This window comes from Pollicipes pollicipes, unplaced genomic scaffold (assembly GCF_011947565.3).
Source record: "Pollicipes pollicipes isolate AB1234 unplaced genomic scaffold, Ppol_2.1 Scaffold_4219;HRSCAF=4965_pilon_pilon_pilon, whole genome shotgun sequence".
In the NCBI taxonomy this organism is placed as follows: domain Eukaryota; kingdom Metazoa; phylum Arthropoda; class Thecostraca; order Pollicipedomorpha; family Pollicipedidae; genus Pollicipes; species Pollicipes pollicipes.
In genome coordinates this window covers 22515554-22533407 of record NW_023596448.1, presented here as the reverse complement: position 1 = coordinate 22533407, position 17854 = coordinate 22515554, and the positions used below count along the sequence as shown (strand labels likewise).

The following is a 17854-nucleotide window of genomic DNA, read 5'->3' as shown; positions in this document are numbered from 1 at the left end:
CTCCATACATTGCTTTCTGATCTTCTTCCGTGTTAATGTACCACTGTCTGAGTTAATACATGTACTTGGGCGTCGAATTTACTGCCGATTATTTGCAGAATTGTCCGGTGATATACAACAGAGTGAAGAATCTACAGGCCGGAGCTTAAGCTCACACCCTTGTGTATAGCTCAGCGATTTACATGCATTTTGGCCATCGCTACATGTGTGCAGGGGCCTTGAAGTCTCAAGGCTCAACCTGTCCGGCCATAAGGTCCCGTTTTTCCTAGGAATTAGTCTGATACATACCTACCCTCAAAATTTAGAGGTGGTGGCTCAAGTTTACACATTTTGTGAACCGGCGGGCAAAGGAAGAGCTCGCGTATTTCAAGTGAAAAAATTGTTTTAGAGCTGTTTATTCAGGTGGTCACGGTATCACGCTATGGTCAGTGTAAATAATTTGTGATGATAGAACGATAAAAACGCCTGATTTTTTTTTAACTTTCAACGTCCTATGTCGCTGAGTTGTTTACCGCGCGATGAAAACGAAAAAAAATATTTGGATACAATTTGACGCATATGGTTTCCTTGCATGTTTCCCTCGCAGTGGTTCGCGACCGCATCTTTCAAGCTTGGATTCTTTTTTAACTATACCAGTGAACCTGATACCTTCATAATAATTAGCTCTTGACTGGTCAGTCTCTCAGTTGCGGTGAACCAGTCAGCAGGCGTCAGGGCGTGAGGATATTCTTGGCCTCCAACAAGGCCGCGGCCTGCAGTTGGCTGTCGTGTCGCCATACGCTCGACCAAATACCGGCGCGGGTAATGAAAAAGTTCAGCCGGGTTTCTGGAGTATGTTAGATTAGATGGGGTTGATGCCAAACAAACATCACTGGTGTGAAACCTGGGAAATTGATATGAAAGCATCGGCCTGATGGTCATTTTTTTCCAGTCAGCGCGGTTTCGGAGTACTGGCAGCTGGCCATGACGTAGCACGAGCATCATGGCGCGCTTCTGTTTTGAACTCGTACCGGAAGACCGGCGTCAAGTGTAATAGCCAAGTGTCAATCATCTCATATGCCCACCGTTCAGCAGCCATAGCTCCAATGGAGGCATATGTAGTGAGCTTTTTAACGCACATTTTCAGCTGGATTGAGGTTCCTTATGCTACGGTGCGGCACACGCCGCGGTGTTTGGAGCACCGCGGACTTCCCGCCTGGCGTGTCCCGTGGACCAGCTCCATGCGGTCCTATGCTCGGCCCCTAACTGATGTATCACCAGTTTACGGAGTCTTATTTCAAGTAGAAACTTGTCCAAAGCTTTATCTTAAGCAGAAACTTGTACAAAGCTTTATCGCAAGCGGAAACTTGTACCAAGCCTGATTTCAAGCAGAAACTTTTCTGCTAATTTGCATTCAGAATGAAGCCTGTCACCGGACAGGCATTTACCGAACTTTATAGTCGCAGATAACAGGTAAACACCCTAAAGTTGCAAAGTAGCCGAAAACTGTTCGGGACTTTTGACATAATGGTTTATAACTCAATCTATGTTATCGATGGCGGCCGGCTCCACGCGGCAGCGACGTGGTACGGAAACTGCCGCTAGGTCGCGGCCAGTAGGCCGCCCAGCTGACGTGGCGAGCCGAAGCCTGCGGACGTCACTTAGAGGCGTCAGCGAGCGGGCTTAGAGTTTCTGATTGGGCGCACTTGTAGGCGAAACTTGAACCTTTGTGGATATTAGCAACGGTGTTTTTGCACGCCAGCGTACGCCGATGATCGGGCAAGGCAAGCACGTTGCTGAAAAGCATGGCCCGTCCGTGTTCGGTTATTGGTTGAGCCAGAATTGTCCCCCAGCTCAATACTATTTTCGACGAGTTGGAATGTAAATGGCTTTCAAACTGAGGGCCGCAGAGTCGCAGCTTTGTGTTTGTATCATTGCTGAGACGCGTCAAAAGTAAATATGAATATGAAACAATTGTTTTTCATCACGGACTGCTTGGATAGCCTTGTTATAAAAATCAGGGGCGTATACAGAACTTTGCGAGGGGCACACCATTGTTTTGATCGAAAACACAGTTTAGTGAGCCAGAGGCGGGGAAAATATGCCGCATGACGTCAAGCAGTATCGTAGGTTCCCGATTTTGCTTTGTTTTTGCTTTGTTTTGTTTCTTTGCTAATTTGGTGTATTCATCAGAATATTTTAGTATCAACAGTTCTTCACAGGCATTTTTGAATATGCAGTGAATCTGACAAGGGGGAGGGGGTCACGTGCAGCTTTGCGAACATGCTGCTGTGAAAAACATGTCCAGCGAATGCTTTTATAAACGTCATAGAGCAAAAAGCGATCAAATTCTTGTCACCAAATTCGACTCGTTCGGAACAGTTTTGGGAATTGGACTAGTACATCCTTGGGTAGCAGCTAGTATATCCTTAAGCCAACTCAAAGGCTTTGTATGGGAGGCGGCATCGATTCGGTTGAATGAAGATCACGCACAGGACTGAGCCACATGCATCTTACGATAGCTCATCAAACACTGCCGAGAACTGAAGGTGGTGCCACGAGGACTGAGGGTGGTGCCACGAGGACTGAGGGTGGTGCCACGAGGACTGAGGGTGGTGCCACGAGGACTGAGCGTGGTGTCACGAGGACTGAGGGTGGTGCCACCGGAGAGATGGACCGACGACAACCTCAACAAAGACCATCCCCCTCGGCCATCCACAGGCCCAAACTATACCAATTTTATTCCGGAATACGTCCGCCAGAATATTTTTTTTTCTAATTTGTGTCAACTTGAATCTTGTTGTATAGAGTTGGAGATGTGACAAGTGAACGACCAGTTTGAGCCAGCTCTCCTGGTTTATCGGAAGTGTTATGTACATGCACTCGGGGGGAGGGGGAGCGGAAGGTACCCAAGTTTGAGATTGCTCATGCGTTGGAGGTGATGTATTTTGCACAGGCACTCCGACTAGGTGTGGAGTAATGGAAGGGAATGGAGCATGAGAGCCTGGAATTACCATACCGCAGTAGGCGATCAAGAACTGAAACAGCTGCGCAAGGAGGTCGATTCTACTGAAATTCTACAGACATCGATGAGGTCATCTACGCCGCAGTACTGGACTGAGAATAAAATGCATTGACCTATTCTTCCTGTCTGTCATTTGGTCTCAACTGTCTATCTTGTGCTGCGTGCTGGTAGGGCTTCAGCTCTGACCGACGGGGCGACCGCATTGTTAAGCTTTAATTGCATTGTTTTCCGCAGGGTGTCACCATGATCGGCGCCATGCCAGCCATCGCTGTGCGGCACCAGCGGGGTCACCAGGCCAAGGCGGACGACAAGACCCGCCTGGGCAGGCCCAACACACTGCTCATCGACCACCGGCCAGGTCAGAGCCATATTTGGGTCAGGTTAGGTCAGGTCAGGTCAGGCGCGCAGCCAGGGCATGTCACGGATCAGGGACGGTCAGGCAGTCAGGGTCCTGGGTCCTGCAGTCAGGACGGGTCGTAGATCAAGTCGCCGCAGAGTGAGGATAGGTCATAGGCTAGGTCGGCCCTGGCCAGGGTGATTCACTAGCCACGTGAGACCCACAGAATTTGACAGGTCAGGCCAGGTCATCCCCATAGCTGAGGCAGGCCACCCAAGGGTCATGTCGACTCACCAATCAGGGCAAGCTATTAGCCATGTCCACGCAAGGGACAGATCAGGTAAGTCCAGCACTCAGGACGGTTCCCTAGCTGGACCATCCGCCAAGTCAAAACGGCGATGTCTGTCGACCCTTCACTTCCAGCACCAACATCCTTGCAAAATACATACAAGAAATACATAAAGACAATACAGATATATTCGAAAATGCGAAAAATATATACCCAAGTAAGTGTAATGATACAAATCATGGTAATGATGATTATACAAATGGCATATGGAAAATAACACTAATTAAGGTACCCAATGCCCTTCATTGGAGAGTTGAAAACAGCAGCGTAGGATCGTTCGAACAAGACGTGGCCGGTCCTCTTTTTAAAGCGAATGCTTCCTGGTCTTAAAATATTTAATGATTGATTTTTATGGCATTAGCAACTGATGGATAAGCTCTCACATGACATTTTAATGGTATTTAAATTAATTGTTTAAAATTTAAAGTACATGACTTAGCCTGGATAAGACGGTAGTATTAACTTTATTTCTCGGAAAAACCCGGAGAATAGAAATATAGTTACGTTGATATTCCGCAACGTGCCTTTATCGAAACAATAGCAGAAGATCACCATGATCGGGGCTATTCTGCTATTGTTCCGATAAAGGCATGTTGCCGAAATATCGACATAACCATATCTCAACTCTCCTAGTTTTTCCGACGAATAAGGCCAATACTACCGTCTTGTCTATGTGAATAATGTCCCTCGCTAATGCACTGAACAACTTAAACGACTTAACTTTTGAGAAGCGCAGGGCACGCACCTCCCTTAGCGTACGCATGCATGCGTGAGAAACGTGACAAGGCAAAACAGTGATATGCATGACAGTTCAATAGTACGATACTTCTTCTTAACACGTTCTTAACACGCTTAATACGATCCGGATAGTACGATACTTCTACTTAACACGCTCCGCCAGGGCGCACAGACCGCTTCCCAGAACCACAGCAAAAGTCTCACAGCACAATGCCTGTCTTGCTTCTTACTGCCCTAGCCGACTGCTGCGCGGTGTCCCGACTCCAGCACGACCAGCGCCGCCCCGCTCGGCTGACCTCTCCCGCCCCCTCCGGCAGGTCCGAGCGGCTCTGCGCTGTCGCCGGTCTCGCCTCTCTACCACCGAGACACCGGGCGCCGCCGAGCCACAGCAGCCCTGCAGCTGGGACTGCGGCATGCTGTGCGGCAGGCTCTCGCTGCTGCACGTCATCGTCGTCCTCGTCCTGCTGGGGGTCAGAGCCGCGCGGGTCGCCACGGAGGACGTGGCTGACGAGGTTTCAGGGCGGCGTGGGTGGTCGCAGAAGAGGAAGTATATAACGGGGTTCAGAGCGGCGTGGGTCGCCACGGAGGAGGACGTGGATGACGAGGTTTCAGGGCGGCGTGGGTGGTCGCAGAAGAGGAAGTATATAACGGGGTTCAGAGCGGCGTGGGTCGCCACGGAGGAGGACGTGGATGACGAGGTTTCAGGGCGAAGTGGGTTGTCGCAGAAGAGGAAGTATATAACGGGGTCGGAACTGCGCGGGTCGCCACGGAGGAGGACGTGGATGACGAGGTTTCAGGGCGGAGTGGGTTGTCGCAGAAGAGGAAGCAGATGACGGGGTTCAGGGCGGCGTGGGTCGCCACGGAGGAGGACGTGGATGACGAGGTTTCAGGGCGGAGTGGGTTGTCGCAGAAGAGGAAGTAGATAACGGGGCTCAGAGCGGCGTGGGTCGTCGCGGAGGAGGACATTCACGATTCTGGAAGGCTTACTACGAGAAATCAGTGTTAATGCTTTAAAACAATCCCAAAGGTGCAGTGCTGGTGTTGTTTAAAACAGTTATAGCGTACGCTTTCCTGACGGCTTCTGGAGTGTGTGAATAACGTGCTTGGTGCGATGTGAACAGGACTGTGTGAAGGACTGCAGTGCGCGTAGACAAAGGAGTAAACCAGGAAGGGATAGGCTATTATGTTAGTTTGTCCAGGGTTTGTGACTGAATAGTGATATCACGGGCTACTATGACATCAACCGGCTGTGGGCCTTGCTAATGATATTGTCATGATGATAATGATCACCATCAGCAGCAACAGCAACAGCGCCATCATCATTCATCTCCATTACCTGCACCTGTCTGGTGATATTGCAGAGTGCAATGGCCGGTGAGCGATGTTGCTGCCGACGCCAGTGCCCGCTGCTGACAATGACCGCATCTGTCCACAGACCACTCTGCTGGTGGTCGGTCTGGTGCAGCTGGCGCCGGACGCCGCCGTCGGCTCCCACAAGCTGACCCTCATCTACACCGGCGCCGGCCTCCTGCTGCTCGGCTTCAGCTGTCTCGTCTGCATGTGTCTGTTCCAGGTAGGCTCGACCTCGTCTGACGCGTCCGCTGGCGTCGATGCCAAATGAGCTGGGATGTTTAGTCTGTTTGTGTATACCCCGCGAGTTCGCGCACACCGATCCGCCGCGCGGGCGAGACGGTCACATCGAGTTGTGTTGTTGCGCAAATAGGACTCTGTGCTTGTTTTCCAGCCGCGGTACCTTTCTCGTCATATTAGCCAAGAATTCCATACGCCATGCAGAATTGATGTGACGATTGCTAGAGCTGAGTCGCCTAAGTGCAATCATTCTGTTTGATGGATGGTAATCACGAGTTTGAGCCTCCAAGCTGCCTTTCATTACACATTGATTGTGATAATTATGCGGTGTGATGCAATGGTTTAGTCGGTTTCCCTTCACAACGGGCAGCAATGTTTCCTGGGGGCTTTTTGTCGAGGGATCCAACGACATTCCGTGACGACGACGACCTGCCGGGTTTCAGAAGAGGCTTCAACACCGCGCGGCGGCGACAGATGGCAGCGGCGGCATCAAGGTTCAGGTCAAGACCAGCAGCCCACCGCAGGACAGTGGGGAGAGTCCTAAAGTCTGACATAAGCATGCAGTGTGTGGCTGACGCGGTGACGCGGTGGACGCGTTCGGAAGTGCCCATCTGAGTTTTGTTCTCGGTCGCGTGTTGCCCGCGAACGCTTTATGGGAGCCCAGTGAGGGCCGCGCGCTGCTGGGACGGGCCTCGAAAGCGCGGCTGAACCGGCGGGCGGTGTGAAGTGGGCCGGCGAATCAGGACTGGTCGGGCTGGAGTCAGCTGATTGGCAAGCTCCGAATGCGGACGCATGGAGATGAGATTCACTGCTCTGTGTGATTTAACTTCATGACACTCTATCATTGGATCCGGCGGCGAGGGTTCTGAGAAATGATGCTTCACATTTTGATACTGATCCGGCTCGGAAATTAGTACACCTCGGTGAGTTTGTTACATAGATTTTTGCACGCTATTCATGTGAAAAGAGGCTCGCCTGGATGTATCTTGTCATGCGACCCACTGTGCTAAAAGCTCTCTTACCACTTGCGTTTTTTCAGTGACACCCTATGAAAAAGCTCTTAGTAGTTTTTCTGCCAGGACTTTGAACTTAGGAATGAAAAAAAAACATTGTTGCGTGTCATGGGAGACGAGCAAAGCAGGAGAACGGATGACCCGCTAAACCCTTTTTTACACCTTGCCCTTTCCAAGGCACCAAAATGTGATTTTTCTCATCATCGCTCACTCCGCAAGCGTTGTTTCTATGGTGTCCTGCCTACCAGTCCCTTCGTGATTTTATTTGTAACTTTTTCATAACTGAATTTTCAATCAGAGCTGAGATGAAATGCAAAATTCTAAATTGCCATTGCAGAGCTGGTATTTGCAGCCGTGTTGTCAGATCGCAGCGTACTCGTCGACTTAGTTATTCTTGGAGCCATGAGTACTTAATTGACACATGGCACTGAAGAAATAGTACGGACTGGAGTTAACAACCAGTGGCATAGATTAAGGAGATTTCGTCAAGTGGAGTTCGTTAGTGTTTAGATTTCACCTCAAACCATACTGCTCAAGTGGCCGAGGATTTTCATGCTTAAAAGTGCATCGAAATATTTTGAAATTCCGCTTGGTGCACTTTCCATTCCTTTCGGCGTTCTGGAAGCATGCATAGGGAAACTATTTTTGTATAGAGATTAACGCAACTTATTGTCTGCACTCAAGATGATATTGCCGTGAGGTATCCATCCCTTGGCTTCGGTAAAAGTACGAAGCATGCATTTATCTCGCGATTTAACGCCTGTTTTCCAAATAGAAAGCCAAGGAACTTAATTATAATCACATGGAAGAAGTGCGCCCTTCTTTTTGCGCCAAGAATGGGTCAGTACAATGTTCTACAAAGAAGCTATTCTTCTCCGAAAAGAAATCGCGTTCGTAATTTTGCAGAGGAAAAGTAGAACTTACCGAATGCCCATAGCGCTACACCATAGTTAAAGACATGCGCGGCACTATCCATACTCTGAGTGTACGGATGCACCCTCTGAAAATTTATTTTCTAACACACATTGCTACATTAGACTGAACAAGTGCCGCAAGGTCGCTGAGGCACGGGGCTGGATCCAAATATCCTCAGAATCTGGCGTTTATCACGACAGCGTCGAGCGGCAAGGCGTGTGCCCGAGCCGGTTTCAGAGTCCCTGGAATGTCATAAAACTCTGGGGGGAGGGGGAGAGGGGCAGTCGATGTCCCTAGCCGAAAGGGACCTTTTGAATTTTTCAAATTCGTCTTTTCCGTGCCTAACAAGTCTCAGGTTAAGCAGGCTGCGCATGCAGGGCTTCAAGTGCAAATATCTTTTTAAATTCTGATTGGGCTGTTGCGATATTTCGTCAGGTAATGTTACACCGAGTCCAGCTATCTTAATGAACGTACCGGTCACATTTAGGTCAATCTAGGTCACATGTAGGTCAGGTCTTCTTAACTTCGGGTAATCTGTGAGCCCAGTCATCATTAAGTCGTCACATTTAGGACAATGTTTTAAATATCAGACCAGCTTTTAGGTCAGTCGAGATAATGTTCAGCTTAGATCAGGTCATCTCCAGGTAAGGTCAGGTCACCAAATACTGTGTGATCACATAATCCTGCCTGGAACGGGGTTTAATAAGGGTGTGTGTTAACACGAGTTTGTGGCCACTTTATTTCACCCCTAAAGCGATGCAAAGAATCATGCTATCTCTTTTATCGTCCCTGACCTGAAGCTGATTAAAATTTGAGTCGTTGAGCCGATTAATTGCCGCCAGTAGAGATAGCCGTCAGGGCAAGCGTCAAGCTAATGTCACAGTAGACCCTTATGCGAAGTCATAAAACGGTTTCTCGAACGACAATGCGATTAAAATTAGGACAAGTGATCCCATTGACTTTGGGTGAGTTATGACGATCATGGTCAAAAACTCATCACACTTCGACAGGACACTTTGGTGGATAGGGCAGCGTTTGGCTCTAATTTTGAATTCCTTTATAATGAAGACAATATGGCATGTTTACTTCGTTAAGGGCAGGAGAGGTCACTGACCAAAAATGGCCTTTGTGACCGCTTTGGTTTCAGCACTTTGGGGCATGATGGCAGCTCTCGACGACGAGTCTGGTTATACGTCTAACATAATCGCGAAAGTTTTTTTTCCGTTTCAACCATCTGAAGATCATATAAATTCACTGGCACCAAAAAGGTCCTGATTGACCTTTTAGATTGAAAAATAGTTAGGTTAAAGTTATTTGCGTAAAAAGATCGAGGTATACTATAAACCCTAACCGCGAATTTTAACTTTTTCGACCTAAGCCGACTAACTGATCACAACTTAATGATGTACAAAGCCAATGCAATCGAAATCACACAGATCCTCTGTCAAGTTTTATTCTACAAATTTGATGTTTCCACCATCTTTCTTTTTCAGCTCTCAGAGTTTCATGCTGACCTCTAGGCAAGCGCTTCGTGTTCCTTCGGCCACCCGTGTGCCTGTGAGCATACAAAAAAGGAATGCTCCAAACTCTGACGGAAATGGGTCAGCGAGAAAAATGAGTGCAAGAAAAGAACTATTTTCTGAGTGTTTGATCAGATTCGGCATAGTGTAGGAGGCTCAGAAATACGCCCTACTGTAAATTATCTAAAGCAATCGAAGGGTACAAAAGAACTCTATGCAAGCCTTTGCCTATTTGGGTTTGATATGAATGAGAATGACACCGACCTTTCCCTCACCATACCCGATCATGGTGTGAGAAGTCTGAGCAAAGCTTGGTAGCATGTTATTAGCATATGAATAGTCATTTCACTACCTGCAACGCACAGTTGCGTAGGCAGCGCGGTGTGGCGGCCTCTAAAGCTCAGTACCTCAATCGACTCAATAAAGCGTGGGGTACTCGAGATTCGAACACAAGCAAGCCACTCAACTAAGATGTGTGCTCACAGTTGGCTGCCCCAGTTCTGCCGGCTAAATATAATTGTAGTCGTAGCCGATAATGCAGCTGCTATTATTGTGGTGCTATGCTTTAATGGCGTTCATAGCAATTTACTGCACATAACTGTTACTCTGCTGATTGCAGCGGTGTTCTTATACCATTTCAGAGGTTGGTGGGTAATGCCTGGGATACATTTGCCAATTTTGTTAAACGTGACTTTGTCGGCTACAGTGCTTCGTTGTGCGAGGCGTGCTACTCACTCGAATGAAACGAAAGTGGCGCACCAGGCGCTAATGCTTGCGTTGTTTTAATCTGCCTTCTCCCGCATATTCAACTTATAATGGCAATGCACATTCCATATGTTACGGATCGCTGAGGTGTTCCCCGGCTGTGTGTGAAGACAAGGCGTCCGATGCTGCGTCCAGCTTCTGACGACATCCGACTGAAGAAGGGCCCTTGCCCTGCTGGCTTGCGTGCTATATCGTAACTAGTCAAGTCGTGTTGATGTTGCTCGCTTCTATTTTCATCCAAGGTTGTCTGACAGCGATTGCTGCGCCCTATTGATCTGCACGCCTGTTGGTGCTTTTAGCTGTTGTCTTGCGTGTTTAGAACGGAATTCGAACAGTATATGTGCGCGCACCAAGTACTTCACAAATGTATGCACAATGCCAAATGTGTTGGTTGGTATACCTCTACTCCGTAATCCAATAAATGTGATGCATTACATAACGATGCGTGCTGGCGAAGCGGGAAACACTTTAAGTCCTCTCTTTTCCACTACACCACTAGGCGATTTAGATGAAAACGATTTTGTGACGCACATACATTGCAAGCATTTTGGAAGTTAGTCCCAGCAGATCGGTTGATTAGAACTTCTGTCTTTGGGTTCACCCAGTAAGATGGGTGGATCCAAACGGATGCACCCGTGGCGGGGTGGATTCGAGCCGCTCTAAGCGCTCACTATTTGCCACGCGCAGGGATGGCTTGCGACCGGCGGCAGCGGCCGTTCTGAAGGTCAGATGGCGTTAGAGGGTCGGATGGACCGTGTAAACGCGCAGAGCTTCGCGGCACGTTGCAAATTCGCCACAAAATCATGCCGTCGACCACACTGCAAAAAAGTAATCTCACACTGTGCCATTTCCGCGTTATCTAGTGGCTTTGAGTGATGGTCAGCAAGCAGCGAAATGCTTCTTCAGGCTAGCAGTTCCTCGACTTAAAGTGCGACGTGGCTTGCGAAGGTGCTGTAACGGTGCTTGAACCCAGCACCTCCTGCTTTGCATGCTGAAGGAAAGCTCTGCGAAAGTGCTATAAAGGTACTTAACGGCATTATTTTTTGCTGTAATACGAATGCGCGGGACGTTTTAGCATGAAGTGGGTGCTCGAAGTCCTAAAACCTCCCTGATGGGTGCTAAAAGCTCGCCTGTTTGGGCTTTGGCGAGAAAACAACAGCACATTAGTGGTGCTGAATAGTCAGTCGCGGTGCGGTCCACCATTTTGTGACGCGTGAATTGACTTGAAACAGAGGCACGCTTGCTCGCGGTCGGTGTGGACCAAGGTGTGGGCTGTGGATGATAGGGGGCGCCGGCGGTGAGCAGCGTCTCCAACCAGGGTAGAGGTGAGTTGACTGCATTCTGTCTTAAATATGTCAGTCTAGGCACATGGGTACTTGTGGGTGGAAGATACTGGACACAGGGCATCCCCGTTTAAAACATTTTTGGCATTTTTGACTCGCTGGGTGGTTTTACCACTTGAGTATCAATTTTTGTCGAGTGCAGTGGCATTGCAGTGGCAGTTTGGTGGCCTGAGGGGAAAAATAATATATCCAGGGGATTCAAATACCTGATGACTGATGCGCCATGTAACTAGTTCAGATCCTAGATTCAGCGTATACCAAGTATACAAACGCTATGCAGAGGTATTGTTTATGTATGGAGCATTAGTGGACATCTATTCCAACTTTATTGAGAAGCGCAAAGTTGCTGAACGGGACCCACGCGGTGTGAAGGTCAAACCCCCGGAGGTATTGTGCACTGTATTGCAAATTATTAGACCGAAGCTTAGAAATGAATTGTAGTTGCATGACGCCAATATTGCATGGTATTATAAGTCGACCAAGTATGAAGGTCAAGACGGCAGCTGGCGCAACGTGATTTTGTTTTTACTTGCTGGGAATAATAAGACTAAGGTCGTGCCCATCAGTTTTAAGTGTTGTGCTATGCTGAGGTATGCGCCGTCACGTCCGCACTCCCCTCCCCCCTTCCCTGTCGACATAATCAAAAGTGAGATCATAATTAGGAAGAGTAAGAATAGGGCAGACCGGATACATACTGACAGGCGTGGAAGAGGGTGGGAGGGGGATGGATTTGGTTAAGCACTACGCAGTGCGGGGCTTATCAGCCATTAAACGCGTTGAGTTTAAGAAAGGATGCAAGGATCGGTCTCAAGTGGTCGAAACAGATAGCAAGAACATTAATGAAAGGCTGTGAGGTGGTGATTATTGCTAAGTTTTGCTTACGACTTTGTTCTTGATATTTGTTGATGCACTTAAGTAGGATGCAAACAAGTTCGCTACTATATCAACAGGTCGTGGGGATTTAGAAAAACAGATTACGCTTGAGAAATTACAACGGCAACAATGTTATTTAGAAAGAGAGGCGTTTGCGACGCATCGCCACCTTCATCAAATATTTCCGCAAGCCCTTTATTTCATTCGTGCTCGAAACTTCCATTTGGAAGCATTGAGAACCATAACCGCTTTGCATCCCCGTGCATTCTTCGTTCTTCTGTTTGGTGAAAAACTCAGGCTTATAAACTTAATTGTACGATGGGTTGTGGATGCATGGGTACGAGCGGAGGGCTCCTCTCTAATGCGCACTCTAGGCCAAAAGCCGTGCGAGACTTTTTGGGACAAATCCATCAAAACGGATGCACCATGTGTGTGGGATTATAACGAATTTAATCGTAGGCTACTACAATGCCCATGAGCTCTCATCGCTTCATGTTAAGTGAAATGGTGTTGGACAACGAATGCGTCGTTTGGTACATTATAAGAGACGAAAAAAATCGTTCTCAGTTACGGAAGGCTTCTGAAAGGTTAAAAACGGAACAGGGACGTAGTGATAGCCACATTCACAACTAATCAAAGATGTACCGGTCTCTAGATGACATAAGTCTCATTGAGTCACCACCCCTTTAGGGGGACGATATTTGCGCCCCTCATCTGTGGCTGGTGCCCGACCATCTCGTGTTGTACTTTGTCCTACACGCGCTGCCACTGGCGCCCGTCGCACATCCGCAGAGCTCTACAGTGCCCCCCCCCCCCCCCTCCGTTCTCAAACAAATGACTTGCTTTTTCGTAGTACATGATGCACTCTCCTGTTTAGCACGCTCGCCTTCTGCGGTTCGTGAATTATTGAATGGGCGACTCCCCCCCCCCCCCCCCACCCCAACGCCCCCATTAGCTTTTAAAGTGTTTTTAGTCACCCTGAAGCTGACTGAATAAACCGGCATAATTGTTTCAGAGTTATAAGCGATTTATTGATGTTATAGCGATTAACCTACGAAGGCAGAGAACGGGCAGATTGTTAGCGAAGTTTTGAACGAGCACACGGTCTTGCGCGGCGTCCTAAGCCTTTCGAAAGCCGTGGCAAGTTCGCGATGTGATGCATGTTAGTGGTGTTCCTGGGTAGGTAAACTCGGCTTCAGATTGCCAGCTTTTTCAGGCTCAATTTGGGGTAATGCACGTCATTCGGACGATAAGAGAGCTCAGGATTGATATGTTACATGTGCTTAAATGCCTTGTAAGCGTGCACGAGAACTGTCGGCTGTTCAGATTTAGAAAGCATGCCCCGTCCATAACCGGAGTCGGAAGGCCTGTGCTGGTTCACAGGACTCTTCGAGAGGCGTAAGAGACAAAACCAAACTGCATAAACGCTCTCATTCTGATTAATGCCTTGATTAGCGTAAAGTCAAGTTTCAAAACATGAACCACGATGTTCACCACGATCACCGAAATGCTACCACACACTTCAATGGTTGGTGTCACAAAGGCCGATAACTCAGAATCGGACTCGACGCAGGTTTGCGCACGAACTATTCCAGCAAACCCAACCCACCAGCACCGGTACCCCTTCCTAGCATGGACCTTCTGCGGACCGTATTGGTAACAGGTTCTGTCGCCGTTTACCCTTTGTCGTCAATGGCTCCCCTAAGTTTTGTGGGCATATCTCTCTGGCATGTGGTATAAACGCATCCCAACTTTCAGCAACCTCTAACGCATGCATTGCGCGTGCTTTGACAGCAAAAGCATGTCTCTGGCTCTCTGGTTTCTGAGAAGCGAATGTTTTGTTAGAAGCACTGTACGGCGATCCACGCCCACCGCGGGCGGCGGCGGCAACCGACAAAGCCGCCGATTACGGGCGGCGGGGATGACATTAGCGGATCCCTACATCATGAGCATATGCTCAAACCACACAGAACTACATCAAGATATGTTCAAAATCAAGCAAGGAACGCGTCTGCGTAGGTTCCATAATCCTAGCTGATGTGGTCTCGCAAATGTTGGCATGTAAAGCTAAAAAATCTGATTTTTAGGAAAAAAATTCCCTTAGACCTATCCGAATGAAGTAAATTTTGCCCTAGCAACATCATACCATACATCGCAAAATCTGGTATGGCGCATCCATCGTTTTTTGTTCTCGCGAGAGTCTGCTTTTCTTGTTTGGAAACGATAAGGGGACGCATTTACCCCCGCCCCCCCCCCCCACACACACACCGACCCGTTCACGTTATGAAAGCGGCAAGTCCCCTTGGAGTGCCACTCTCAGAGCTTCGCTTTCGGCTGGACTCGAAACTCAGTCGTGATCTGTCCTTTTTAACCGTAGTTACAATTGCCGGTTGAAAAGCAGGTACAGGCAAGTTTCAGGACAATGAACTCGAGCTCAGACTTTGAACGTCTTGAACCGGATTCGGACAACGACCCAAGTTTCTGAGCTCACCCATGCCTGATTCGTTTCCTTATAACGTTAAATGAGATTTCTGTAACTAGCCATGTTTATTTTGAGCAGATCAAGTTGCTACCACGTGCTGGGCAACGTCTCACTGAATTATCAGATCAGGGCACGGTTTAGGCTTGCGTGTGTAACAGCTGGCATACGCCTTCAGTTTCACCGGGAGGTGGATAGGGTGTGTAAGTATTCCGGACTTCATCGAGTCGAAGGTAGAAATCGTCTCAGGCAGCCTCGACGACTTTGGTCGTGCCCTGGAGCGCTCTGACAAAAGTGCAATGAATCACTGAGCTTCATGCGAATGAAAGTTCATGGATCGTTTCGCTCTTAATTTTATGGACCTGACAGTAAAGGGTCGTAGTTGTTCGAGGGCCACCTCGATTTAAGTTTATTCGCATTGTCATTGCTTTACTTTTAAGGGAAACATTACAGTTCTCGATGCGTATTCTTAAGATGGAACCGGGCTTTATATAGCGCTACAAGACGTGCAAATTCTACGTTCCAGATGCTGACCAGAAACGCGTGTTGAGTGACCTGAAATTATGTTGTCACCTGCTGGATTCGTGTCCGACATAGGCGTTAGCACGGTATCCGTCCGTCGAGGATGGTCTAGAGGCTGTTACTGTTACTTGTGTTGACTGTTAAACTGTAAACTGTATAACTGTTAACCTTGTGTTGAAAGGTTCGGTTGTGAGCTTCATCAGACAGCATACCCTCCCGTGCACGCACGCGGGACACGCACACATCCCCATACACGCACGTACCCACACCGGCCTCCATCCATGCACCCACGTCCTCCACTCCACATACTGTGCGCACGCACTTTTCAGGCGGCCGTGCGGGTCAGGCCGCAGCGCCCAGGTTCAAGGCTTTTCCTTTTGTTCAAGCAAGACTGTCTCAGTGCCTTGGCGTGCGGTCTTGCGCGTACTGTCAAGTGTTTTGCAGATATGAAATCTAGTCGTGGCATGCGCTTGTACGCTTATAGGCGTAGAAATTCTGCAGTGGAAATTCATGTATATTGTATAGAGCTTCAATAAATTCCAACGTTCTGCTGTCACGAGCCATTTCAGCAATATTTATTCCAGAAGTTGAGGCGACCTACTATAGAACCGACTGCTGATAGAATAATTAGGCCACATTTGAAGTCCCATCCTGCATTCTGTTACATACTGTATAAAGACCCTTTGGCGGCAATTGGCTCCGTATTTGCAGATAAGACCGCCCGTCCGATGGAGAAGCTTTTTAGGGCGGACTTGAAATCCATCCTGTCCGTGGGGGCCCGCCGATAGCGTCGTCCATCACCTCGAGGGAAGCAAGGTGGTGGCTGGCGGAGTGCTGATTGCGGAGACCGATGACGCTGGGGAGCGTCTGCTGTGCCTCGCGTTATCACATTCGGTTTTCAGCTTCCCTTTCTTGAGAGCCTAAACGCCCTGACAGTGTATGCACCACATGGTGGGGATTGATGCCGGCCGCCGAGTGCCCCAGAAGGCCCCTAAATTTCCACGGGAACCTGTGAGCCTAAGGATGTGATAAGTGCATCGCGCCCGCGTGGCCCCAGGTGCCACCGACGCCAAGGCTGACAGAGAGAGGGGCTGTTTCTCCGCGGCCACCGCCGGCGTCCGTATGGCCACTGGACTGATGGGGCTGGCTGCTAAACGTCGCCGCCGGCTGGGTCGCGCTCACTGACCCCGCTGCAAAACGCGCGTGGCCCAAGTGTGTTCCCGGTGTCGCCGGTGCCAGAGCGGCTGGTCGGCCGCGCTGAAATACGGGAATCCCGGCCGCCACGAGGACAGGTCAAGGTGTCTTTTTTTTTGTTCAGTTTTGCGGCACTCGAAAAAAATACACGACGCAGAAGTTCACTTATTTTATTTCTTCATCGCGTGGCAGAAACTTGGACTGTTTAACGTTGAAATCTGTGGCAAAGATTAGTACAGTGAGGATAACGCAGAATTAGTGATGGTTAACAGGTCCCGTATGTTTGTGATGGATGTTAACGTTTCAGTCGCCGTGTCATGTCTACATTGTTATTGTAACGTGCTTGTCAGATCCGCCCTTCGTGGCCCGTACTGCTCTACTAAGGCTAAATCTAGAAGTCCAGTGCTAAAATGGGAGTGAGTTAGAGGCTATCACGCGGCGCTTAGAGTAGAACCGGGTGCTACAGGTTGATGCCAGGGCAAGGTGCTTAAATACGAGCACCCTGAAAGGTATGGTTTTTGGCACAGCACCGCAGTAGTGCGAATTGGAGAGCACGAGAGGATGGAGAGCACCTTGTTAAATGTCACAAGGTGTTACATTCAAACAAGGTGCTTATACGCATGCGCATACTAAATATATATGTTATGTATATGTTGCATATATATGCCATATTTATATTACACATATATGTATATGCTAAAAATGCTACCACCTTTCTAGCACCACACTAACCCCTTCAAAAGTAGGAGCGTGGGGGGTGGTTTTTGGCATATGGAATTGCATTTCTTGGGACCTTTTCTTGCAAACAGGGCATGGTCAGATGGCGGCGTTAAGACTCACGCGACGAGCACTGCTTGGCCTGCTCTCTGATCTCTGATCTCTCTGATCTCAGAAGTTCATCAAACGAAAAGGTTCGAACAAAATTTTTACCGAAATAAGTGAGAGTGGCTAAATCTGAACAGGAAGACGACGACGGCCGATGTAAAAGAACTTCGCCAATTCGAGAGCATAGTTTCAAATCTCAAGCATTGACGGTTGTGGCTCACTCAGCTCCTCGTATTTCCCCAGTGATCTACATGGGGCAAAGGAATTTCAGCTTATGTAGCACGAAAAAGTCTTGGCTCAAAGAGCCTCCGCAGTCAGTCGGTGGTCGCCGCAAACAGTCGGTGGTCGCCGGCCATATGAGCGTGCAACGCGTTTAGTAGGCACGGG

At 48.7% G+C, this 17854-nt stretch overlaps 1 protein-coding gene across 1 annotated transcript; it reads left to right on the top strand.

The window, feature by feature from the left end:
* The first annotated feature begins 4814 nt into the window (after nt 1-4814).
* LOC119096054 (uncharacterized) lies at nt 4815-9666 on the top strand. The gene is made up of 3 exons (XM_037218916.1): nt 4815-4898; nt 5864-6001; nt 6462-9666. Exons 1-3 carry the CDS (start codon nt 4842-4844, stop codon nt 6567-6569), a joined length of 303 nt encoding a protein of 100 aa, XP_037074811.1. The 5' UTR covers nt 4815-4841; the 3' UTR covers nt 6570-9666.
* The last annotated feature ends 8188 nt before the right edge of the window (nt 9667-17854 follow it).